At 49.9% G+C, this 25,107-nt stretch overlaps 1 protein-coding gene and 1 non-coding gene across 20 annotated transcripts in view; both read left to right on the forward strand.

The window, feature by feature from the left end:
- Window positions 1–24,802, forward strand: part of CHD3 (chromodomain helicase DNA binding protein 3) — a 25,087-nt gene extending 285 nt beyond the window's left edge. The window contains exons 1-41 of one of the 19 annotated variants that reach the window (XM_011358890.2): window positions 1,887–1,910; window positions 3,361–3,493; window positions 4,449–4,561; window positions 5,063–5,233; window positions 5,489–5,613; window positions 6,871–7,154; window positions 7,382–7,512; window positions 7,678–7,828; window positions 8,006–8,199; window positions 8,522–8,755; window positions 8,957–9,160; window positions 9,783–9,994; window positions 10,692–10,823; window positions 11,204–11,303; window positions 11,719–11,910; window positions 12,076–12,276; window positions 12,649–12,786; window positions 13,051–13,172; window positions 13,325–13,498; window positions 13,634–13,775; window positions 13,990–14,121; window positions 14,748–14,865; window positions 15,081–15,205; window positions 15,407–15,638; window positions 15,938–16,104; window positions 16,528–16,705; window positions 17,178–17,243; window positions 17,718–17,803; window positions 17,939–18,072; window positions 18,637–18,781; window positions 18,956–19,118; window positions 19,242–19,363; window positions 19,465–19,600; window positions 19,713–19,814; window positions 19,997–20,128; window positions 20,522–20,630; window positions 20,819–20,951; window positions 21,231–21,472; window positions 22,518–22,681; window positions 22,928–23,054; window positions 23,519–24,802. In XM_011358890.2, the coding sequence (XP_011357192.2) occupies window positions 1,902–1,910; window positions 3,361–3,493; window positions 4,449–4,561; window positions 5,063–5,233; window positions 5,489–5,613; window positions 6,871–7,154; window positions 7,382–7,512; window positions 7,678–7,828; window positions 8,006–8,199; window positions 8,522–8,755; window positions 8,957–9,160; window positions 9,783–9,994; window positions 10,692–10,823; window positions 11,204–11,303; window positions 11,719–11,910; window positions 12,076–12,276; window positions 12,649–12,786; window positions 13,051–13,172; window positions 13,325–13,498; window positions 13,634–13,775; window positions 13,990–14,121; window positions 14,748–14,865; window positions 15,081–15,205; window positions 15,407–15,638; window positions 15,938–16,104; window positions 16,528–16,705; window positions 17,178–17,243; window positions 17,718–17,803; window positions 17,939–18,072; window positions 18,637–18,781; window positions 18,956–19,118; window positions 19,242–19,363; window positions 19,465–19,600; window positions 19,713–19,814; window positions 19,997–20,128; window positions 20,522–20,630; window positions 20,819–20,951; window positions 21,231–21,472; window positions 22,518–22,681; window positions 22,928–23,054; window positions 23,519–23,759 (6,216 nt within the window). In that variant the 5' untranslated portion in view covers window positions 1,887–1,901 and the 3' untranslated portion in view covers window positions 23,760–24,802. Of the gene's footprint in view, window positions 1–2; window positions 217–336; window positions 489–1,886; window positions 1,911–3,360; window positions 3,494–3,589; window positions 3,874–4,442; window positions 4,562–5,062; window positions 5,234–5,488; window positions 5,614–6,870; window positions 7,155–7,381; window positions 7,513–7,677; window positions 7,829–8,005; window positions 8,200–8,521; window positions 8,756–8,956; window positions 9,161–9,782; window positions 9,995–10,691; window positions 10,824–11,203; window positions 11,304–11,718; window positions 11,911–12,075; window positions 12,277–12,648; window positions 12,787–13,050; window positions 13,173–13,324; window positions 13,499–13,633; window positions 13,776–13,989; window positions 14,122–14,747; window positions 14,866–15,080; window positions 15,206–15,406; window positions 15,639–15,937; window positions 16,105–16,527; window positions 16,706–17,177; window positions 17,244–17,717; window positions 17,804–17,938; window positions 18,073–18,636; window positions 18,782–18,955; window positions 19,364–19,464; window positions 19,601–19,712; window positions 19,815–19,996; window positions 20,129–20,521; window positions 20,631–20,818; window positions 20,952–21,230; window positions 21,473–22,517; window positions 22,682–22,927; window positions 23,055–23,518 lie in introns of those variants that run through there. The other 18 variants (XM_011358892.2, XM_023529899.1, XM_011358885.2 and 15 more) reach the window with 18 other exon arrangements.
- On the forward strand, window positions 18,208–18,347 carry LOC111738900. Its single transcript, XR_002780033.1, has one exon.
- Window positions 24,803–25,107: the final 305 nt, after the last annotated feature.

The following is a 25,107-nucleotide window of genomic DNA, read 5'->3' on the forward strand; positions in this document are numbered from 1 at the left end:
AGGAGGAGATGGTGGTGTCGGAGGAGGAAGAAGAAGAGGAAGAAGAGGGCGACGAGGAGGAGGAGGAGGTAGAGGCGGCCGACGAGGACTATGAGGAGGACGCCGACGAGGGAGTACTCGGGCGCGGGCCGGGCCACGACCGGGGCCGCGACCGCCACAGCCCCCCCAGCTGCCACCTCTTCCCGCCGCCGCCGCCGCCGCCGGCGCCGCGGCCCCGGCTGGAGAGCGCTGGGCGCGAGCTGCGCGCGCGGACCGGGCCACTCGGTCGCGGCTTTCGGGGGAGGAGGAGGAGGAGATTTTTTTTTTTACCCTCGGCGGGGAGGGGATAGGCAGGAAACGGCCAAGGCGAAGCCAGGGCCCCCTCCCTGGCCGAGCGAGGGACCGCGGAGACCCTGGCGGCCGGACGGCGGCGTGGGGGAGGGGCGTGTGGGGGAGGGGCGCCCGCTAGGGCGCCCCTTGGGCTCCGGCCCCCGTGGGATTGGAGTGAGGTAAAGTAGGGGTTCCGCGTGTGAAGGCGATCGCGGCCCTAACCCCCTCTCTGGAGTCGGGAAGGCAGGGAGGGCGGTGTCCATCGGACCCCCCCCCACCTGCGGGGTCTTCGGTGCCCGCCAATTCAGGGGCGTTTGGTGGCATGTGGGGGAGGGATCGTGTGAATGTTTGTGGGCGGCTGATGACTAGGGGCAGGTGGTGGCCACACTCCACGCAGACCACTTCCTGGAATCGGACTTGTTCCTACTCCCGCTTCTCATAGCGTCTTCATAGAGAGAGCAGGCACTTAGGATTGGGGAGCGGGAAGCGAGGGTCTGGGAAACCAGATGCCCCTAACTCCACCCCATTCATCTCTCCTTTGCTCTGGGTTCTTTTGTGTCAAGTGCACCCTCCCCCTTCCCCCATGACCCCGTCAAACTGGGGTGGCGGTGTTGCCCAGCTGTGACTCTCACGTGGCTGCCATTCACTGTCACTCACTCTCGCTGAAACCACCCACACCCTGACCACGTTGGGGGGCGTGAACTGCCCACCCAACTGTTCTGCCGCTTGACCATCGCTCAGCACCCTTTCACCCTGGGATGACAAGTCACGGGCACTCTGGGCAGCTCTTCCAGTGGTAGAAGGGGACAGACCACTGCTTTGCACCAGGAGCCCAGCAAAAGCCTCACTCAGACCATCCTCCTCCTGTTATTTCTAGTCTTCTTTAGGATAGGTGAGCATCTTCAGAGTGTTCACACCCCGTGCTTGGGTAATGAAAGGGGACATCCATCTCACCAGCCCCATGGGTACCAGGCAGCACAAATGCACCAAGCTTAAAAATGACTAAGATCACGTTCTTCGTAAAACAGTCATATTGATCTTTGTGCCTTATGTGGCAAATATCCTTTAAGTAGTATGGTATGCTTGCTTAGGACAAGAGAATCTGTGTCTGATGGAAACAGGATAAAGTCTCCACTCCCACCAGAAAAAGGGAAAAGTTTTAAAAAAGTTATCACAGAGAACCCACTGATTTGTACGAGAGAAAAAAATAAAGAATTGTTGGGGGCGGTGGGGAAGAGTGCCGGGAAAAGAGCCAAGGAGCTAAAAAGAGGGAAAGGATGTCAGGGTATGGTTAGGGTATTGGCAACTGTCACCTATTTGTAGTCTGAACTTGGAATGCGGTGTTTGGTGTTTTTTATCCCAGATTTGGGTATGTGAGACAGGAGCATGAAAGAATCTGAGGTTGAGCTGGGTCTTTGTGTCAATACTCGCTCCTCTTTCCCTCTTTGCTTTCTGAACAGACAAGAAGTAACATCAAATGTTTTTTAAATTCTTTATTTGAAATGAAAACCCACCTTCTCTGTCTCCCAGGGCAGTTTTATTTCCCTTTCAGCCCACCAAGTCAAATGAGTGACCTAGATACACCCCCTCAGATGACTGAGGTAAAACTTTGGGAAAATATTTTTAGCCTCTGCATTATTTCTGTCTCCCTAAGTGTGGGCAAAATAACTCTCTTCCAAGGAAATTTGCTTGGGCCGCCCACCCTCATCCTCTAGAATACGAATTTGTGTGTTTTAGAGCTTTCTATTGTTTTTCATTCTGACTGCTTTGCTTCTCACCATTTTGTTTTACATGCTTACCCAAGACCAATTTTATCCCTTCCCCCCTCTCCAGTCTCCTTACATTGTTAAACGTTTAAAATAATAGCACTCATGTTGATGGGGGAGGGGAGCAGGAAACCCAAAACTCATTTCTTCTCCCTCCCCCTTCTGGCAAGTCTAGAGAAATAATATAACATAATATATAGATGTGATTCCTTGGGGTGGGGGTGGGGAATGATTGTGGGTGGTGCGGAAAATTCTGGTAGTTTCTGTGCAAAAGGTCTGAAGACACAAACCCACCCCCTGCATGTAATACGCATGTGCAGTAGACCTATTATGGTGGTTCGTTGTGGGGGAGGAGGGGAATTTGAGAAAAAATAAATATATGTGTGAGAGATTGATGGTGAGATTAGAAGAGAAGGGGCGGGCGGGAGGCGAGGCTTGCTGCGAGACTCCTCCTGCTTTCTTTGGCTGCCAAGCTCCGCCCTCCGTTCCTTGCCCAGCCTCCTTCCTCGCGGTCTTCCCGAGATCTGAGCCGGGGATGTGGGAGAGTCTGGGCTCCAGGCCAGCATTGAGTGGCTGGTGAGACAGAGGTTGGGACTTGGATTTGCTTTATTGCCCTCCCTTTCCTTTCCTTGCCATTCTACTTAGCCTCTACCCACCACTGCCTTCCCAAATTCGGAAACCTCCTGCTGGGTGGGTAGTGGAGTTTACTGGCTGTGAGGTCCCAGTGCTTGTGCTCCACCCCCAGCTGGTGGTGACAGAGGCTGTTTCCTTGATCCTTAGCCAGTTTGCCTGCCCTTGCCACTGCCCTGACAGCTCCGTTTCCATGTTCGTATTAACCGAAGTCCCAAGGGTTAGGGAGAGCTGGCTGCTGACTTCCTATTTCCTATTACAGTCCTCAGTCTGTTTTCACACCCAGGGCTTTCTGCAGGGACCCCCTGCCCCCCGCCCAGCATCCTAGAGTGTCTTCCTGCAGGAGAGGACACAGGATGCTGGAGTTATGAGAAGTAGCATTGAAGAAAGGAGGTGCTGGCATTCTGAGGCAATGGAAACTGAGGCCTCCGGTCTTAATTTTCCCTTGGCTGTTGTGGGAAGAAGGATTGTGTGTCCTAGAGCAAGGGGCTGGGCCAAGCCTCAGCTTTCCCTCCTGCACAGCTGCCTCTGCCAGAGCAAGACAGGTCTGGCTGGTTAGTCTAGTGTTTGCTGTGGGAGGGAGGCCCACTAGGGCTCCAAATCTGTGCGGCACCAGTGTCTTCATCTATGTGGAGTAACTCTTCTGTCTCCACAGACTGTCCAGGGGTCATGGAGACATGAGGGAAGAACCCTCATGGGGCTGGGGGACATGAGGAAAGAACCAGCCCTGACGTCTCTGACAGAGACATCTGGGGAGAAAGTTAGGGACCTAGCTCTGCTGAAAGCAGGTACAGGCTGTCCTCGATTTGTGCTCTTGAGTGTGTGTGTATGCTTGTGCATTTAAGAATACATAGGCAGGGTATCCCATACTGTTTATATACGAATGGGTCAGGATGTCTGGAACTAAATTTAGAGACAAAGGAAAAGACCAAGGGACAAAGGGTAGGGCCTCTGAGTTCTCAAAGGGAGCAGGGATATGGAAATAGATTTGAAGGCAGATTCCAGGCTACTTAGGAGGAAGAATATTTATGTAATGGTAGAGACTTTCTCCTGTAGGGTTAGGGTATAATGAAGGAGCCAGGCACTGTGAGCTTGTGGGCTAGAAGTGAAAATGACCAGCTGAGGATTTCTTTTCCTACAAGGCTGTGTTGGGGTGACAGGAGGCTGGGTGATTATCTACAGAAATACAAATAGAGGCCTCCCTCTTTGAAAAAAGGATGTCAGGGCCCCAGGGTGTTAGAGTGAGAACCCAGGTGTCCACCTTTGGCTCCCCCTTCTCAGCATCTGGCTTAGGGAGCTGCCAGCTTGTGTCTCCCCATTCCAAGTGCTGGGGTCAAGCCAGGCCAGCAGCTGGGCATGGCTTCCCCAGTTCCTGGGCGGGATGCCAGCTGGCCAAGTGAGGGGAAAGGCAGGAGCAGCCCTGGCGACGACTGAAAGGACCTGCCACAGTCAGAGCCCATGGCCTAGAGCCTGGTCTCTTGTTAGTAGGAGGAGAGAGAAGGGAGTGGTTTGGCTGCTCTTCCCTTCTGACCCCTGACCTCCCATTCAGAACCAGAGCATCCCAGAGTACTCGAAGGACTCTCTGTTTGCATCCAATGAAGAGAGGCAAGGTTTAGAGGAGTTAATGCTGGAATTCCTAGAGAGTGGGAAGTAGAAACCCAGCAAGTGAGGAAGGGTAAGGTAGGGGGCTGCAGAGACTGGGAACCTAGAAGCTTAGGTTTTCTGGTGCTCTCTGCTCCAAAGATAAGGATGACATTCGGCTGCTGCCTTCAGCATTGGGTGTGAAGAAGAGAAAACGAGGACCTAAGAAGCAGAAGGAGAACAAGCCAGGAAAACCCCGAAAACGCAAGAAGCTTGTAAGTGTTAAGGACTCCTGTCTCTACAATAAGGCTCAGGAGACCCATTCCCACAGACTTAAATTTTCTCTGGTCCTGATAACAGGGGTGGAGGTGGGAGAGGTGGGAATGAAGTCAGGGAGACCTGACTTCTACCTCCTCTTGCTGGCCTGTATCTCATGGATCTGGGACCCTAACTTTGCTCACTATAACCTAGAGAAGAGCCCAGTTTTGGATGTGACTCGGCTTAGCAGCAGAGAGAAGCAGTTGGAAGCACAGGCCCTGGAAGTAGACTGCATGAATTCAGAGCCCAGCAGCCCTCTTTTGTCTTGGGAAATTGATGAGTTCTCTGTGCCTCAGTTTCCTCATCTGCAAAAAAAAAAAAAATGAGTAAAACTAGACTAGTTACTATTTCATGGGATTATTGTGAAGATTAAAAGAGATAATACATGTTATGTGCTCAGAATAATTCCTGGCACATGGTAGGGCTGAAGAAATGTTATTTTCATTTCTCTCCCTTAGGATAGTGAGGAGGAATTTGGTTCTGAGCGAGATGAGTACCGGGAGAAGTCAGAGAGCGGAGGCAGTGAATATGGAACTGGACCAGGTCGGAAACGGAGACGGAAGCACCGAGAAAAAAAGGAGAAGAAGACAAAGAGGCGGAAAAAAGGGGAGGGAGATGGAGGACAAAAGGTGAGTAGAATTAGGGAGTAAGGGGGAAAAAAAATCAGTATTAAAGACAGGCATGAGGAGGGAGAGCGCTGGCAGGGTGGGGGTTGGGGTGCTAAGTAGAGAGGCTATAATGGGTGAGGGGTGGGGATTGGGCTGGAGAATGGAGCATGAAGCAGAAAGCACAAGGAAGTTCGTGGGTAGGTAGAGGAGCCATGTAGGGGGCCCAGGATAGAGGCTAGAGAATCACTGACCTCACTGAAGCCCAGTCTCTCCCAGCAGGTAGAACAGAAGTCATCAGCAACTCTGCTTCTGACCTGGGGCCTGGAGGACGTGGAGCATGTATTCTCTGAGGAGGATTACCATACACTTACCAACTACAAAGCCTTTAGCCAGTTCATGAGGTGCGGTGGGACTGGAGAGTCCTCGAGAACAGACACTTTATTTTTGAGAGGCCCTAGATCCCTCTGGAATCTGATAAAAGCTAAGAAACTGATCTCCAGAGGAATTCACAACACATACACACAAAATTCCACATATAATTTCAGGGAATTCCTGGACTTCTAAGTACCCAAGGACTCCAGTCAGGAATCCTTCACTGGAAGAGATCATAATTGCAGTGCTAGGTTAGAAAACACTAGTGACAGAACATAGTGAGGACTGATGGCCCTTCTTGCTCTAAGAGTTCCAGTTTCCTCTGCATAACTTCTCTGACTCATAGAATGTTCTCTGAGAGATAACATCATCATTCCCCAATTTCTTCTGCTCAACTATCAAGGCCTCTGCCTCTTCCTTAGGCCTGGTAATAATGGAGGATGCATTGCTGGCAGCAGAGCCTGAGCTTCAGTGGTTTCCACGTAGAGTAGAGAATAGCAGAGATGCCTTTTGGGGAGCAGGCACTTTACCATAGCAGTTCAATGCTCTGGAGGCAACCTGCTGAAGTTCAGGTCCTGGTATCATCTTGGGCAAGTTACTTTGATCTTTGGTTTTGTATTTTTAATATAGGGATATCATAGGATGTACCTCATAGGAGTCTTTGGGAGATTTGAATGAATGGAAACTTCAGTACAATCAGTGCCTGGCTCCTAGAGTGCATTCAATACCTGGTAGCTGTCATTAGTACTGTTATCTTCCCTACCTCACTGCTAAAGACAGTGCTTTTGTTAGCACTGTGGTCACCCATGTCTCTGCAAGAGCCTAACACTCCAATGCAGAGCAGAATCAGCATGGCCTATCATACTCTACTTGATGGGACCCTCCATCAGGGCCCATGGAACTTAGAAAAATGAAGAGAATCATAGCAACTCATAGTATTACTATGTGGATGAAATAAGATATATGTGAAAGTTTTATGAACTATGAACTAGTATTCAAAAGTAAGGCATTTTTATTGATGTCATTCTTTTTGTTTTATCCTTTTTTATCTTCCATGTGTTTAAATTTTATTTTGCTTTTTCCATTTCTTTTTATACTTCTGTTTTTTTTTTTTTTTAACTTTTTTTTAACTTTCTATTTATTTTCAAATTAGTGATATTCTTATTAGGACATATTTTCACCACTCAGGAATCCTAGCTTGTACATAGACTTAATTGATGAAGGGAAATGGCTGTATTCCCAGACCATCTGTGAAGGGTCTGAGTCTTCTGCTTCTATATTTACAGGCCCCTAATTGCTAAGAAGAATCCTAAGATCCCAATGTCTAAGATGATGACCATCCTTGGGGCCAAGTGGAGAGAGTTCAGCGCCAATAACCCCTTCAAGGGGTCGGCAGCTGCTGTAGCGGCAGCGGCCGCGGCAGCAGCCGCAGCTGTAGCTGAGCAGGTGTCAGCTGCTGTCTCATCAGCCACCCCCATAGCACCTTCTGGAACCCCCACCCTTCCAGCCCCCCCTGCTGTTGATATCCAGCCCCCACCCATTCGAAGAGCCAAAACCAAAGAGGGCAAAGGTAAGAAACCCTGTTTGAGCAACTGTCAACCCATTCTCCAAACTGCATGTGCTCAAATTAGAGTCTAGAACTCTTTTGTCTTCTCAGTCCTGGTTGTTGCAGGGGAAATGCTTTCCAGGAAGGGGTCTCAGTGAAACCATAGCCCCGAGAGAGGAGTCCTGAGGACCTCCATTATTCCAGGATGTCATGACCTCTGTTTTTCTCCCTCACCACCACTCCTTGTTCAGGTCCAGGCCATAAGAGGCGGAGTAAGAGCCCCCGAGTGCCTGATGGACGCAAGAAGCTTCGGGGAAAGAAGATGGCACCACTCAAAATCAAACTAGGGCTGCTAGGTGGAAAGAGGAAGAAAGGAGGCTCGGTGAGTGGCCCCTCCCTGTTTGCTACACATTAGGAAGAGGAAGGTCATGGGCTGGGGGGTCCAGACACAGGGTCCATGAAGGAAGAAGCTAGAGCGGGAGCCAGAGGCCTGGGGAGGGGAGTAGAATCAGGTTGGCCTTCCTGACAGCCATGGGGCTATGGGCAGTATGTTTTTCAGAGTGACGAGGGCCCCGAACCAGAGGGTGAGGAGTCAGACCTGGACAGTGGCAGTGTCCATAGTGCCTCAGGGCGGCCTGATGGCCCTGTCCGAACCAAGAAACTAAAGAGAGGCCGGCCAGGAAGGAAGAAGAAGAAAGGTAAGTGGTGTTTGCCATGTGTGATCCTGTCAGTCTGCTTTCCTCTCATTTCTTTGTTGTCTTTCTTATTTTCAATTTTGACTTTATTCAACCCTTCTCTCTCTCTCTCCCCCTTTCCCCAATTCTTCTCTTTTTCTTTCTCTCTGTTCCCTTTGCCTCCACTGGGGTATATGACAGTCCTGGGCTGTCCTGCAGTGGCCGGGGAGGAGGAGGTTGATGGCTACGAGACGGATCACCAGGATTACTGTGAGGTGTGCCAGCAGGGTGGGGAAATTATTCTGTGCGACACCTGCCCTCGTGCCTACCACCTCGTCTGCCTTGATCCTGAGCTTGACCGGGCTCCTGAGGGCAAATGGAGTTGCCCTCACTGTGTGAGTACTTGGTGCCACCATCTTACGGCTCTTGGGGACCCACCCGTCTATTTCCTCCTTGGTTTCAGTTGTCTTTTTCCTACCCCTAGATGCCTGAGGTTCTCAGTAACAGATGTTTAAGTGACCAGGATTCTAGTTTGTCCTCCCCCCATCTCTTTGCCCCCCAAATCAACATTTTTGGAAACTGAGGTGTCCTGTTCCTTCATTCTCACCAGTCTTTTCTGCCTTTCTAGGATTTAGGTGTTCTATCTTTGCCTGTATTCCAGTCTCTCTCCTTATTTCCTTTCTCCCATCTGTTTTTTATCTGTACTTGGTCTCCCAGGAGAAGGAGGGGGTACAGTGGGAGGCCAAGGAGGAGGAGGAAGAATATGAAGAGGAAGGAGAGGAAGAAGGAGAGAAGGAGGAAGAAGACGATCACATGGAGTACTGCCGCGTGTGCAAGGATGGTGGGGAGCTCTTGTGCTGTGATGCTTGCATCTCCTCCTACCACATTCATTGTCTGAACCCACCCCTGCCTGACATCCCCAACGGTGAATGGCTGTGTCCCCGATGCACAGTGAGTGTACCCATCTCTCAGTGTTTACTGTCAGCCTAGACTCCTTCCCCATCTCTGGGGCCCAAATGTCCAGCTCTTTCTTTCTGTGCTCTCCCCTACACTTTGCTTTTGATTCCCTTGTAGGACCCCTCTCCTCCTACTCTAACGATGGGCTCTTTCTGCCTCTTTCTTTCCTCCTCCTTGTTTGTGTCCATTCCAAAGTGCCCCGTGCTGAAAGGCCGAGTGCAGAAGATCCTGCATTGGCGGTGGGGAGAGCCACCCGTGGCAATGTCAGCCCCGCAACAGGCTGATGGAAATCCAGATGCCCCACCTCCTCGTCCTCTTCAAGGCAGATCAGAGCGAGAATTCTTTGTCAAGTGGGTAGGACTGTCCTACTGGCACTGCTCCTGGGCCAAGGAGCTTCAGGTACATATAAGGTCCTCTCCTTTTCCCTCTCCTGTGACCCCATTTGTTGCCATTCATTCTCTCTCTTGCTCGCGCGCTCTCTCTCTCTCTCTCTCTCACTCTCTCTCTCTCTCTCCCCCTGTCTCTACTCTCACCCCCTCTCTCTTTCTTTCTTTCTCCCTCCCTCCCCCTGTATTATCTGATCTTCCATATAGCCTTTGCTTTCTCTCACTTTAGGCTTCCAGCCCTCACACTGTACCTACTTCCTTAGTTTCCATATGTGGTTCTCTTGGTCTCTAGTCCTTTTTATCTCAGTCTTCATTAGATTGTTTCCCTTAAATGTAACGTAGCCTTCCTTAATTCCATCTCTTTTCTTACCTGGTTTTAACCATGTTTTACCAATATCCTCAGTCTTAATAAACCTATTCCCTGCTTCCTTTTGTTTATTACATCCCCACCCATGTCCTGATTCTGTTTTGTTTCATTGTATTCATTCTCCTGCTTTGGCTTTGATTATGTCTCTCATCTCACTTCTTTCATAGCTCCCTTTCCTATGCCATTCCCCCTGCTGGCCTCTTCTCTATTCTTTTTGTCCTCTGGATGGTGGGACTATCTCTTCCCACCTTCCTCTGTACCCCATCAGCTGGAAATCTTCCACTTGGTAATGTACCGAAACTACCAACGGAAAAATGACATGGATGAGCCCCCACCCCTGGACTACGGCTCTGGTGAGGATGATGGGAAGAGTGACAAGCGCAAGGTGAAAGATCCACACTATGCTGAGATGGAGGAGAAGTACTATCGTTTTGGCATCAAGCCAGAGTGGATGACTGTTCACCGTATCATCAACCACAGGTGAATTCTTGGTCCATAGGAAGGCCTTGCTCCCGGGGTATGCCACTCCTCTTGTTGTAGTTGTGGCCTCATATTAGTTGATTAACCAAATAATTGATCTAATTGAATAACTCCTGCTGCAGCCCCAGTCCTTTTGGCCTTGTTTCTTCTATGGAGATAGAGAAAGCAGCCCAGTCTTGACTTTCATCATTGCTTCCTCTGATCTCTAATAGTATAAATAATGACACATAAATCTGGGGATCAGAACATGAAAGGAAAACATGAAAAACATGCTTCATTCAGAGCAGTGTTTCTAGTACTTCTTTCTTCATAGTACTTATTACTGCTTATTGTTATCCTACATATTTATTTTTCTATTTCTTTGTTGCCTTTCCCAGTCGAATATGAGCTCCAAGCAAATAGGGCCATTTGTCTGTTTTCTTCACTGCTGAATCATCAGCATCTGGCATATAGTAGGTGCTTAGTAAACAGTGATTAGATAGACAAAAGATATTGGAAATCTAGGGGTGTTTTGTGACAGTCAATTTTTAGAAAGCCATCCTGAAAAAGTTAAGGTAGTACTTCAGCCATTCTAAACTCCCTTCCAGTGGTTCACCACTGAGGATTAGGTGACAGATTCTCTTTATGCCGAAAATTGTGTTTCTTATGAGTTCTTCCCACTTGTGATCCATATTATTTTTCTTCTTCTACCCCACAGTGTGGATAAAAAAGGGAATTACCACTATTTAGTAAAATGGAGAGACTTGCCATATGACCAGTCCACATGGGAGGAGGATGAAATGAACATCCCTGAATATGAAGACCATAAGCAAAGCTACTGGAGACATCGGTGAGGGAGTCAAGTCATGGGTTAGAGGAAGTCTGAGGATAGGGGCATGAAAGCTAAACTTCCAGCATAAAATTAGGTACAGTAGGGACAGACCTGATGTAGAATTTGGGAGCCTGGGCTGGGTTGTTTGAGGTGGGGTCAGTAAAGAGGCAGTGTGAGGAACAGAAATAAGATTTAGCCTGAGTAATGAGGAAGAGGATGCTCAGGAGTAGGAAGGGTTGGCTGTAGAGGTGAAATTCAAGGGGCGAGGGTAAAGAGTCTGGGAGAAAGGAAATGCAAGAAAATCTATATTTATGGAAAGTAGGAGATACGTCTGGAGTGGGTTCAGAAGAGAGGGGGGTGGTACCAAGGAACAGGCCTCACTCAGATTCTTTTCCCAGAGAACTGATTATGGGGGAGGACCCTGCCCAGCCCCGTAAGTATAAGAAGAAGAAGAAGGAGCTGCAGGGTGATGGGCCTCCCAGTTCTCCTACTAACGATGTAAGTCCTCTCACTTGGCCTTTCTCTCATTCCTGGAGCCAAGGTGATTAATTATTTCCCAGGGGCTACTGATAGAACTTTCTAGAGTTTTAACAACCTCTTTGAACAGTAGCTCTTTTTCATTATTCAGCCTTGCCCCAGGAGTGGCTATGAATTTCGGTATGAGAGGGAGAGAGCCACTAGAGATGGTAGCACACAAGACTCTTCCACCAGTTTCCTTCCCCATGGTGTTAGTGGGTGTTGTTTTAAAGAATGAGAAGGAGAAACTGAAGACTAGAACTTTCATAAGCTCAGGTTATAGTAGAGGGAATTGTAATCCAACTTTGTATTGGTGCCAGGGAGGAGGGAGGAGGAGACCCAGACCAGAGTTGCAGCTGACAGTTCCCTTGAGCTTTCTTACTTCTTGACTCTACAGCCTACAGTAAAGTATGAGACTCAGCCACGGTTTATCACAGCCACTGGAGGCACACTGCACATGTATCAGTTGGAAGGGTTGAATTGGCTACGCTTCTCATGGGCCCAGGGCACTGACACCATTCTGGCTGATGAGATGGGACTAGGCAAGACCATACAAACCATCGTCTTCCTCTACTCACTCTATAAGGAGGTGCTGAATTCTAGGGTCCCTGATGGGGACAGCCAGGCTGAGGCCTAGCGTGGACTGGGGAAGGTGGGAGTGGAGGATAAGGGCAGAGGATGGGAAGGGGCATGGCAGGCAGAGGACTGGGATATACAATCTAGACTAATGGTCCCCCCTACCCTCTATTCCCAGGGCCACACAAAGGGTCCCTTCCTGGTGAGTGCCCCACTCTCTACCATCATTAACTGGGAGCGGGAGTTCCAGATGTGGGCACCCAAGTTCTATGTGGTGACATACACGGGTGACAAGGACAGCCGGGCCATCATTCGTGAGAACGAGTTTTCCTTTGAGGACAACGCCATCAAAGGTGGCAAGAAAGCTTTTAAGATGAAGGTAAGCCCCTCTGCCTCATATCTTCTAAGACACTCAGATCCGTCATTTCTTTGCCTCAGCCAGGATTTGTTTCTTTATTCCCCGCTCAGCTTTCTCCTTCTTTTCCTTTACCCAGCCTCACACCTCTCTTGCACTCCAGTCTTGGAGATGTAGCAGGTACTCCCAGGGGTGTCCATGGATCTGTCCATACTGGACAAGTGGTAGAAGTTTGGGGGCCATGTTCAGTAATCCCTGCATGGAGTCAAAGTTGGAGGACAGGCTACTGGCTCCCTTGGGGGAATCATGGTCAGAACAGGGTGTCTGGGTAAAGAATGGGGGTAGAAGTGCTTGGGTTTCAGGTGGCAACTGAATGGACAATGGTTGTGTTGGCAGAGGGAGGCACAGGTGAAGTTCCATGTTCTCCTGACATCGTATGAGCTGATCACCATTGATCAGGCAGCACTTGGTTCCATCCGCTGGGCCTGCCTTGTGGTGGATGAGGCCCATCGGCTCAAAAACAACCAGTCCAAGGTGAGTGAGATACCCAGACCTCAGAAACTTGAGTTTATGGATGCCCAATTGCCTTAGTCTTACAAAATAAAGTTTCTGCAGTCTGGGAGGCAGGATGCCTGGGAACCTCTAGGAAGAAATCCAGGTTGGAAGAGGGAGAGGACTAGGGATTTGAGGTCTCTGATCCTGAAGGAAATGGAAGCTGGAGACAGGAAAAAGTTGATACTGTGGGCCAACCACTTGACACTGATGGGCTCTTCTGCCTTTCCTTGTTCTCTTTTCTAGTTTTTCAGGGTCCTCAATGGCTACAAGATAGATCATAAGTTGCTGCTGACGGGGACTCCATTGCAAAATAATCTGGAGGAGCTCTTCCATCTGCTGAACTTCCTTACCCCAGAAAGGTTTAAGTAAGTGGTTCCCTAGGGTAGTCTGCAGAGATGAGAGATATAGTAGTTGAGAAGACAAGTGGATGGAGGATTCATCTGGAGTGAAAAATAGAGCCTGAGGTCAAAGGCAAAGAACCTGACAGCTATTCATTTCCTTATCTCCTGGCTACTAGCAACCTGGAAGGTTTCCTGGAAGAGTTTGCTGACATATCCAAAGAAGACCAGATTAAAAAACTGCATGATTTGCTGGGGCCCCATATGCTGCGGAGGCTCAAGGCTGATGTCTTTAAGAATATGCCAGCCAAGACAGAGCTCATCGTTCGAGTGGAGCTGAGCCCCATGCAGAAGTGAGATGCAAGGCGGGTTAATCTGGACTAGGGGTTGGGGATTTGGTGGCAGCTTTCTGAAAGTTGCCGACCAACTGCAACATCACAATCTCTTCCTTTATTATGTCTCTTCTATGCCCCCACACTGGTCTTTAGGAAATACTACAAGTATATCCTGACTCGAAATTTTGAGGCCTTGAATTCGCGAGGTGGTGGCAATCAAGTTTCTCTGCTTAACATCATGATGGACCTTAAGAAGTGCTGCAACCATCCATACCTCTTTCCTGTGGCTGCTATGGTAGATACAAGAGCTGGAAACTGAGTGAATGCCTGGCTTTTGAAAGGGGGAGGAGTTAAGCACAGAGCTGAAGCTGGGCTGGAAGGCCAGGAACTGGATTTCTGAGAGAAGTAGGGATTTAAAAGTTGTGGAAGCTGGATTTGGGCTTCCAGCTTTCTAGGCACAGTCAGCATGTAGGGACACATTTCCTGACTCCTTTTTCCTCACTTTTCAGGAGTCTCCAAAGCTCCCCAGTGGAGCTTATGAGGGTGGGGCACTTATTAAGGCATCTGGGAAGCTCATGCTGCTGCAGAAGATGCTACGGAAGCTGAAGGAGCAAGGACACAGAGTGCTCATCTTCTCGCAGGTGACCCAGCCCTGTAGCTCATTCTCACCATCAGACTAATCCTTTACCTCGTTCCTGTGGCTGCCATGGTATCAGAGGTTAGGATATGATACCCTTAAGAGTTTCTGGTATAGCTAAGTTCCTCTTGGCTTCTGATCCCTGTTCTTTGGAAGTTGTAGTCCACCTTCTTTTAAACTGGATGGAGGGAACGGGGAGGGTGAGCCATCTGCCTCCTCAAGGAGGTCTCTGGGGCCTGGTGTTTTTCTTAACCTTTTTGGGGAGGGGAGGAAAGTCAGACCTTTTGGAAATCTGATGAAAGTTATGGGTCTGCTCTCCAGAAAAGCTGCATACACAATTATACAATTGTGTACAGGTTTTCAGGGGGTTCATAGATTTCTTTGAAACCTTTTCATGGGTCTCAGGGAAGAACCTCTGCCTTAGGAAAAATTATCTTTAATCAAGAGAGTATGACAAGAATGTGGAATGAGGAATAGTTGGGGGTGGGGAAAGCAGCACCATGGAAGCATAGAACAGGGCAGGGGTACAAGTATAAGGATTGGGGTTGAGAGAGTGTAAAGGAATAGTTAGAACAGACAGGGCCCACCCCACTGCCTCGTCATTGTAGACTCCTGTTTCTCTTGCTCTAGATGACCAAAATGTTAGACTTGCTAGAGGACTTCTTAGACTACGAAGGCTACAAGTATGAGCGCATTGATGGTGGCATCACTGGTGCCCTGAGGCAGGAGGCCATTGATCGGTTCAATGGTGAGGGGGCGAGAACCCTTGGTCCCTGCTGGGTGTGGGAGGCCCAAGAAACCTGTGCCTAGGTCCCTGGGTTGGGAGGGGGCTGGCCTGGGAGGAAACTAGCCACTTGGGCTTTTGAGTTGGGGACACAGTTGTTTGTAGTCAGGGACTATCCAGGAGTAGGTAGACAGAAATACTGGCTACAAGAAAAGCTTGGTTTAATTCTCACCTCCTAGCTCCTGGGGCCCAACAGTTCTGCTTCCTCCTGTCCACTCGAGCTGGGGGCTTGGGCATCAATCTGGCCACTGCTGACACTGTCATCATCTTCGATTCTGACTGGAACCCCCATAATGACATCCAGGTGGGAACTCACCTCTTAGAACTCTTGCACCATTCGGCAAGGAGACATGGGTTCATGGAGGAGGCTGTTGTGCTTCGGGGTCAGAAATAAACCTTTTGGAGGATAGAAGATCCTTCCTTGCCAGCTCCCTTTCCAGATCATGTAGGTGTTGTCTCCCCTGCCACACCCCTGGCCCATCCCCAATTTCTCCCACCCATGCAGGCCTTTAGCCGTGCTCATCGGATTGGCCAGGCCAACAAAGTGATGATTTACCGGTTTGTGACTCGTGCATCAGTGGAAGAGCGAATCACACAAGTGGCCAAGAGGAAGATGATGTTGACACATCTGGTGGTGCGGCCTGGTCTGGGCTCCAAGGCAGGCTCTATGTCCAAGCAGGAGCTGGATGACATCCTCAAATTTGGCACTGAGGAGCTATTTAAGGATGAAAATGAGGGTGAGAATCTTTTCTGCAACTCCCTGAAAGCAGCCCCCTGCTCTCCTGCAAGCACTTCTCTTCTGAAACTCTTCAAGAAAAACTCTTCTGTGCAGTCTGTGGAGGAAATTTGGCCTCTTTCCTTACATGTAGGGTTGAAAACCAACAAATCTCTTCATAGACTCCCAGGGAAAGGGTCTTCTCCAGAGCTTCTGTGGAAGGGAAGCAAAGTAGAATGCTCTCCTATCATCTTCCTAAAGTTCTACCCAAGGTTCTGGTTGGAACTCATAGAGTTCCCTCTTGTTCCCCATCTCCACCAGGGGAGAATAAAGAGGAGGATAGCAGTGTGATTCATTACGACAATGAGGCCATTGCTCGGCTGTTGGACCGGAACCAGGATGCAACTGAGGACACCGACGTGCAGAACATGAACGAATATCTCAGTTCCTTCAAGGTGGCCCAGTACGTGGTGCGAGAGGAAGACAAGGTGAGAGGCTGGGGCCAGGCAGTGTCCTTTACTGGATCTCAAAGTAGGAGGACTCTCCTTTCTTCTTATTTTTTAAAATCTGATTCCATAGCCATAGTGCCCAGCAAAGAGTAGTAGTGGATCGTAACCAACTTCTTGGTCTAATGGGTAAAACTGGATTTCGGAGAAAGACTTAGGCACAGAAAGCACCAATAAACATGGAGGGATACTCTCTGAGTCAGAGAAAGAGGGATGCAGAGGGCACTAGAGGAAAGGCTTAGAAAAGAGAAATAACAAGGAGGAGAAGTATTCTGCAGGTAGTAGATAAGGGAAAGGAAAATGCAATGTCCAGAAAATTTACAGAGTTAAAGAGATCTAGGAGGCAGAAGGAAGAAGGACTGGGTGAAGACAGAGGCCACCAGCATTCATTCTGCTGCCCTTCAGATTGAGGAGATCGAACGAGAGATCATCAAGCAGGAGGAGAATGTGGATCCTGATTACTGGGAGAAGCTGCTTAGGCATCACTATGAGCAACAGCAGGAAGACCTAGCCCGGAATCTTGGCAAGGGCAAGAGGGTTCGAAAGCAAGTTAACTACAATGATGCTGCTCAGGAGGACCAAGGTGAGGACTGCCCCCAATACAGGAACTGAAAAATGAAGAATGCTGAGGAGGGGCCTGGAGGCTAGATGTATTTAGTGGGAAAGAGAGAGGCCTAGAGGTCAGGATCTTCCCTACTAAAAGAGAAAGAGATTAGAAAGTATCGGTAGGAGCTACCTTGAGGCCAGGTGGGTTTGCAGGCAATCTAAACTATCTGGTGGTTGTGGAGGCCTCATGTGGACACCCACGAGCCCTTCTTTAGAGCAAGTTACACAGGATTCAGGAGGTGCCCAGAGATAAGGTGGGTGGTAACTGGACATGGTTTAGGATATGTGGCCCTGAAGTCAGACTGTGGGCAGTTATTCATCATCCTCAGGAGGACAAAGGTCAGAGTGAAGGTGCAGAAGTCTCCGAGAAGAGGTATCCAGGTGGAAAGGTCCTGGCAGGGGCTTGTCCAGGGAGCCATCACTGACCACTAAACCCTTTCCCCTCGCAGATAACCAGTCAGAATACTCAGTAGGATCAGAGGAGGAGGATGAAGACTTTGATGAGCGTCCTGAAGGTGGCATCTCTTTTCCTGATTTTCTATCACATCTCTTCCCATTTCACTTCCCATGGTCCTTTAAGCCCATAGTTTTTATGTAAATAATGCTTTTTTTTTTTTGTAGAAAAAGTAAAGATAACAGATAAGCAAAAAGATGTGAAAAAAAAATAACCAGTCTTACCACTGTTAAAATTTGGAGTATATAACCATGCAGGCTTAAATGCCTAGATGAGAGATCAAGAAAGGTTCTATCATTTTATATTCTTAGTAATCTTGCTTGCATCAAATATTTGCTTTTAATTTTTTTAGTATGACTTGATTCTTTTAGATCTACTGAGTTAGTAGTTCTGTAAGTGCTTAGAAGAAAATTGGATGTGCCTCAGATATGACACAGGCCTTCCCTGAGTTCTGTATCTTATGGGAATGGGGTGCTGGGAAGGCTGGGAGGTGGAGAAGATGGTGGATCTACTAACTGGCGTTATCCTTGCCCAGGGCGTCGACAGTCAAAGAGGCAGCTCCGTAATGAAAAGGATAAACCACTGCCTCCACTTCTGGCTCGAGTTGGGGGTAACATTGAGGTGAGAGCTGGGCCCAAGCCCCTGAGAGTTTCCTCAGGAGAAAATAAAGGCTGGGGGTTTGGAAATTTAATCACTGAGGGGAGAAAGGATCAAGAAATGAGTTCCCTGGACATCAACACTCACCCCCGTCTTCAGGTGTTGGGATTCAACACCCGTCAGCGGAAGGCTTTCCTCAATGCTGTCATGCGCTGGGGGATGCCACCGCAGGATGCCTTCACCACTCAGTGGCTGGTGCGGGACCTAAGGGGCAAGACTGAGAAGGAGTTCAAGTGAGTGTGGGTGATATGGGCCCGAGTTGGATGAAAGGGTAAGAGCTTTGGATGTTACTTTCTTCCTTTTGGCTACCACATGATGTGACCTTACTCAACTGACCATCATGCTCCCTGCCGTACAACAACAGTTCCTGGCTCGGTTTCCTGGGGGGTGAGCTCAGCCTGCTCTACCTCCCCTCAGACGAGCCTAGAGAAGAGAGGCCAGGCTTCCTTCCCCGTGGGAGAGGTGGTTAAGAAAGGAGCCTCTCCTGGACTGTTCTCGCCTCACATTCACTTGGCCATGATAAGCGGATAGGGGAGCTGGTGGAAAGGATGAATAGCTGACTGATGGGGCCTAGGAGTGAAGTACCAAAGCCAAGGAGACAGTGGAAAAGCAAGAGGCAGATTGGGGGTTAGGATTTATAGGGCTAGTAATGGTGAGATTGAGAGGCCCAGGGGAGGATTCCTGGAGGCACCCAGGGAGTTTAGGATCTAGGGGTTTGGTAATCCTTGTGCCCCCCTCACTTCACTGTGTCCTTCCTAAGGCTCTCCTAACCTACCTTCCACCCCCATGCTCCTTAGGGCCTATGTGTCTTTGTTCATGCGCCATCTCTGTGAGCCTGGGGCAGATGGCTCGGAAACGTTTGCTGACGGAGTCCCTCGGGAAGGCCTGAGTCGCCAGCAAGTGTTGACCCGCATTGGAGTCATGTCTCTTGTTAAGAAGAAGGTATCTATCTTCCCCTCACCAAAAGAATCAATCCGGCCTCCTTGGGCCCTGTTTTTTCTCTGCCTTGCATCCCTGAGTTCCAGACTGAGGCTGGTGAGAGATGAGACGGGATTGGAGCTTCCTATGTTTTCAGTGCGGAGCTGATCACTTTACTACTACCCCCTCCGCCTTCAGGTACAGGAGTTTGAGCACATCAATGGGCGCTGGTCGATGCCTGAGCTGATGCCCGACCCTAGTGCCGACTCTAAGCGCTCCTCCAGAGCCTCCTCTCCTACCAAAACGTCACCTACCACCCCTGAAGCTTCTGCTACAAACAGTCCTTGTACCTCTAAACCTGGTAATTGGATCAGGATGGTGGGAGAGATGGAGATGAGGCCATTGTCCGATGGGGCCAGACATAAAGAAATAGGAGTCAATATAGGGTGGTTTCTGCCTCCTTCACTCTGCCTTCTCCATGTAGCTACTCCAGCTCCAAGTGAGAAAGGAGATGGCATAAGGACACCACTTGAGAAAGATGAAGCTGAAAACCAAGAGGAGAAGCCAGAGAAGAATAGCAGAATTGGGGAGAAGATGGAGACAGAGGTGTGTGACTACCTGGCTCCCTTGAAGGAAGAGAATTGGGGATCTTGGAGGTTGAGCTCTAGAAGTTCTTCAGTTCATCCTGGTCCATTGTTCTCTTCCAGGCTGATGCCCCCAGCCCAGCCCCATCACTTGGGGAGCGGCTGGAGCCAAGGAAGATTCCTCTAGAGGATGAGGTGCCAGGATTACCTGTAGAGATGGAGCCTGAACCTGGGTACCAGGGGGACAGAGAGAAGTCAGGTGGGTACATGGCTGTAGGGGTAATGGGTGGCTTAAAATTTGAGGATTCCCTCTTCTGGGGTCAGGGAATGAGGGTGACATCTTCCCTCCTGTCCCCTACCCCCTCCCACAGCCACAGAGTCGACGCCAGGAGAGAGGGGGGAGGAGAAGCCGTTGGATGGACAGGAACACAGGGAGAGGCCGGAGAGGGAAACAGGGGATTTGGGCAAGAGAGGTAATGGGTAGAAGGACTGGATACTTGGGTCTCTGAGGGAATCAAGGGAGGTGGAATCTGGGGGACCAAATGCCTGAGTCCTGGGTGGGTAGCTGTTTCAAGGGTCAGTACAGTACAGGGAATAGTCTTGGGACCTGGGAGAAGCCCGTCCTGAGGTGTGAGCTCTGCCTCATCTGCCCTAGCAGAAGATGTAAAAGGGGACCGGGAGCTTCGACCTGGGCCTCCTCGAGACGAGCCACGGTCCAATGGGCGACGTGAGGAGAAGGCAGAGAAGCCGCGGTTCATGTTCAATATCGCAGATGGTGGCTTCACAGGTGTGGGGGGGTCTCTCTCACTGCCACCTACTCTTCATTGGAATTTGCTCATGCTCATGGGGTTTCTCATTTTGCCTGAGGCTTCCTGCTACCTTTAATTCCAAGTAACCGCTAATGAAATGGTACATGCTGTCTCTGCTCCTTGCCCTCAGTCCTTCTCAAGTGTACTCCTAACTCCGAAGTTATCTTTAATCCTACCTTAATTCTTAATACTAACTTGAACATTGTTTGTAACTACCTTTATCCCTACCCCCCTAAGCTAACCTTGACCTGTTTCTTTAAAGAGCCCTTAGTCCTCTACCACTATTCAGTTCCTTCATCTATACCTGTCTGTTGGGCTGGATGTGGTTTGAAAACTCCCAATGCCTCATCCATCTTCTTTTCTCTTTTCAGAGCTTCACACACTGTGGCAGAATGAGGAAAGAGCAGCTATTTCCTCGGGGAAACTCAATGAGATCTGGCACCGAAGACATGACTATTGGCTTCTGGCTGGGATTGTCCTGTATCCTTTAACAAAAATACAAGGGAAAAAACGGTTCTCTCAGCCTGGAGAGAGAGGAATTACAGAGGAGTCCACATGGCGGGAAGGGGGACTAGCGCCACACTTTGGGGAGATCACGCCAAAAGGCAGACGTGTTCACAGCCTGGCCCATCCCTGTTAAATTCCTTGATGGTCCCCTTCATCGGCAGTCATGGCTATGCACGGTGGCAGGACATTCAGAATGATGCTCAGTTTGCCATTATCAATGAGCCATTTAAAACTGAAGCCAATAAGGGGAATTTTCTGGAGATGAAAAATAAGTTTCTGGCCCGGAGATTTAAGGTGGGGATAAGGGACGAAATAAACAGTGTTGAAGAGGGACTTGTGTCAGTGGTGGAACCAGATCTGGTTGGATGTGGGAAAGGTTAACACTTTGACGGTAGCCTCATGTTTGGGACTGGTCTGGATCTGGGTTAGTGCTGGGGTCACAGTATTGGTTTGGAGCTAGGGATGCCCTTGGCCAGAGGTAAGGGCAGTGTGGGTCTCCAGTGTTGTGTCGGGCCCCCCATCCACTTGCCAACTGCTGTCCGGTCCTTACACTAACCCTCCCTGTGCCCTCAGCTCCTGGAGCAGGCGCTGGTGATTGAGGAGCAGCTTCGGCGGGCGGCCTACCTGAACCTATCACAGGAGCCGGCGCACCCCGCCATGGCCCTCCACGCCCGCTTCGCCGAGGCCGAGTGCCTGGCTGAGAGCCACCAGCACCTCTCCAAGGAGTCGCTGGCAGGGAACAAGCCAGCCAACGCCGTACTGCACAAGGGTAAGGGCCGCGGCGGCCCCGCGCGGGGGAGGGCCCACAACGCTGCGTAAGTCTTCACCCCGCACCCCTCAAAATCTTCCCCTCTGACCCTTTTACCCTCTGAACCACCCCCCTCTGACCTCTAACCCCACCCCTGAACCACTTGGCAACCCCTTGGTTTTTAGCCTCTAGGATTTGTGCAGCCAGCCCTTATCCGTACCTAACAGCATTCACATCAGTGCCTAATAGAGGGATCCCCCCCGCAAAACTCCATGAGAGTGTGCCATGTCCCCTCCACAGGACAGAACTTCTTTACTGACCCACACACTTGCCATACTGCTAATAGCACCCTCTCGAGGGCCTTGGCCTGTATATAGTTCACAAAAATCCTTAACCCCAGTCCCACAAATCACATTCCTCACAACTCATTTACCCCAGGAGAGAGGCACTACCACCATCCCACCCTTTGACCTTACCCCATGAAACTTCCCTTTGACCTTCAACCCTTCCTCCCAAACCCTCTTACCTTGAAAATAATAGATTAAATTCGAACACCCTTTAACCATCTAATCCTGTCTGATGTAGTGACTGACTCCTGGCCCCTTTGATTCCTGTTCTGATTCCTCGAATCTGTAATGCTGACCCTCTAACTTCCCTCCCCAGTTACATATGTAAAACCTGATCCTTAAATCTTTAACACCACTTACCACCTCCCACGCCCCCTATTTCCTCCCCATCATCCCCAACCCAAAAACATCATTCTTCCAGTATGGGATGTTCTGACAACTCCCCGCCCCCATGTCTTCCAAATGTCCTCCCCATCTCCCTTTTTCTCCAAATTCCCTTTTCCTTGCTTCTCTCTTCATCTCTCTCTGTGGTGATCTGATCTCTCTGCCTCTTTACCTGACACTTAACTTTCCCTCCCCCGAGTCGCCTCTTTTTCTGTCTCCATCTATCATTTTTCTTTTTCTCTGGTTCTTTGACATCTGTGTTCTCTTGCTCTCTTTTTCTGACTTTATCTGTCCATCTGACTCCTCGTCTCTTTTCCTGGCTCCATCTCTTCCTTTCCCTGTCTTTCTCTTGCCCTTCTTTCTCTGTGGCCCGGGCCCCAGTTCTGAACCAGCTGGAGGAGTTGCTGAGCGACATGAAGGCAGACGTGACCCGCCTGCCAGCCACGCTGTCTCGAATACCCCCCATCGCAGCCCGCCTTCAGATGTCCGAGCGCAGCATCCTCAGCCGGCTGGCCAGCAAGGGCACAGAGCCTCACCCCACACCGGTAACCCCCTTTCCCTCTAACTCCATTTTCCCTGTTGGTACTTCTCCTGCACATATACAGACACTTCCATCTGATTCTGTACAATATGGAAAAAAATGACTTACTCCAGCACACTCATCACCCTTGAGTCTCCATGCCTATGTTATACTGTACCTCAGTAGTTCTGGAGTTTGTCTTATGACATTTCCTTTACAGCTTTCCTTTCAGAATCTGGACCCTCTAACTTGGGCTTGCTCTCTATTTCAGGCCTTCCCCCCGGGTCCCTACGCTACACCTCCGGGGTACGGGGCAGCCTTCAGCGCCGCTCCCGTAGGGGCCCTGGCCGTCGCAGGCGCCAATTACAGCCAGATGCCTGCAGGGTCTTTCATCACAGGTCAGCTGATGATTTCTTCCCATTCATCACTGCTCAGCTACCCTTTTACTGTTATATCCCATCTCATTTCTTTGGAAGTACCAGTGTTTTATGGAATGGAGTTGTTCTGGGCTTTGTTCTTCCCATCCCTTTAACTTCTCTTCCATTCCCATCGTCAAAAACCTCATCCAGGGTTTCAGTGGTTCTGCGGCTTGGTACCTCTTACCTGAGCCTCCTCCATCTGGGTTCCTTCAGAGAAAAAGAATCTGAAATGAGAAGGGGTTATGATGAGAGTTGAAACATGTGTTCAATCATGCAGGCAAGAGGAATCTCAGGGAGGAGGGGTTCAACCTTGTTTTCCCACCCCTACTCTGCACAATCAGAAATGGCATGAGGTGACCTAGAAGTGAGACTATACTATTGTCGGAAAGTGATGTTTGGGAGTGAAGTAGGGATTGACCCTTCCTTACCTTCTTCCCAAACAGCCGCCACCAACGGCCCTCCAGTGCTGGTGAAGAAGGAGAAGGAAATGGTGGGGGCATTAGTGCCAGACGGGCTGGATCGGAAGGAGCCCCGAGCCGGGGAGGTGATTTGTATAGACGACTGACCGGATCCCAGGCCTGCCCTTCACCCAGGCCCCGTGCCCGAGGCCGACCCCCAGCTCAGTCTCTGGGGCCTGCTGCCAATCCTCCGCCTTCTCCATCCCCTGGGCCACCACTGGGCTAGGAGCCCCTTCGCCCCTCTACAACGCCTCTCTTCAAGAAGGGCCCTTTGTCTTTCTCCACTCCTGCACACTTCCCCCCACGCTTTGAAGACTGTGCTGGTGAGAGGAAGTCTGGGTGGGAGATGGTTAGCAGGGTCTTCCAAGTACTTTTATCCCCCACTGCCAAACATACATAGCTTCTCAATAAATGGTTGTGGGGAGGAAAGAGGTGGAGCCTCCCCAGTCTTTATTTCTTCAATATATGCTCCATCTTGTGCAAGAGTGGGGAATTAGCATTGCCTGGCCATTAGAAACTTTCCAAGGAAAAGAGGTTTGAAGAGAGGAGGGGGACTTGAGATAGGGATGACAGTGAGCCCTGGGAGGGAGGAAGGGAAGAGGAGGGGTGACTGCATGTTTCCTTCCCCTACCTCTCCCCAAGTGGAGGGTAGAACAGTTACAAGGTAGGGAGTCAATTGCTGTTCCGCCTCAGAATAAAGGCGCCTTTCACTGGCTCAGTTACCTCCTGTGTACTGGCATCTTGTGTTGGGCATCTTCCCCCCACCCCCCCGCCCCAGGGACCAAGGACCACCCTACAAAGTCTAATGGTTGGGTGATACTCCCTCAAGCCAAAGAGGAGCTCCCCGATCTGTCCTAGGGACCCAAGTAACATAGAAAGGGTGGGAGAAAACACAACGGGCCAGATATTGGGGAAGCCTCCAGCTTTGGGGCCCAGGTTCTTGGAGGACTTCTCCCCCTGCTCCTGAAGGCCTGGGTACGGACCAAATTTGAGTGGGTCAGGCAGGGGGCCTAGTCGAGGGACTGCCTTGCCTATGGGACCAGAGCAGAATAGTGGAGGGCAGGGTGGGGAGACATGGGCACACCCTCCTCTCCAGGAGGGGCTGAGGAGAGTGGCAGTTTGCATGGCGAACCCCCCACTTCCTCTTTGCTGCCCCTTCACTTTCTTGCTGCCCCTTTCCCAGTCTCTTCACACCCACTCCTGGTCTGTCCCAATCCCCTCTTCTGTATCAGGTTTATCGGTTGTACATATAAATTATACTTTCCTTTCTGTGTACTGTTATTTTTGAGTGGGGGAGTTCTTTGGGGAGGGGCTGGTAAGAGTAAAGAAAGAAAGGATGTTGCTTTCTGCCATTTCATATTATCCATCTTTTTCTTTTTTTAATTTTGTGACTTTACCTTTTTCTCTTTTTTATTTCTTGGATAATCAACTAAAACTCAAAGGCTTTTTTTTTTTTCCCAATACCCACCCCAATGTGATGAGGGTAAGCAATAGGATACCTACACAGGCTTCAGATTGAGATCAGAGAGATAGCAGGGCTTACTAGACAAGTGTAGTGGGAGGGGTGCCTGGAG

This window comes from Pteropus vampyrus, unplaced genomic scaffold (genome assembly GCF_000151845.1).
Source record: "Pteropus vampyrus isolate Shadow unplaced genomic scaffold, Pvam_2.0 Scaffold44, whole genome shotgun sequence".
NCBI lineage: Eukaryota > Metazoa > Chordata > Mammalia > Chiroptera > Pteropodidae > Pteropus > Pteropus vampyrus.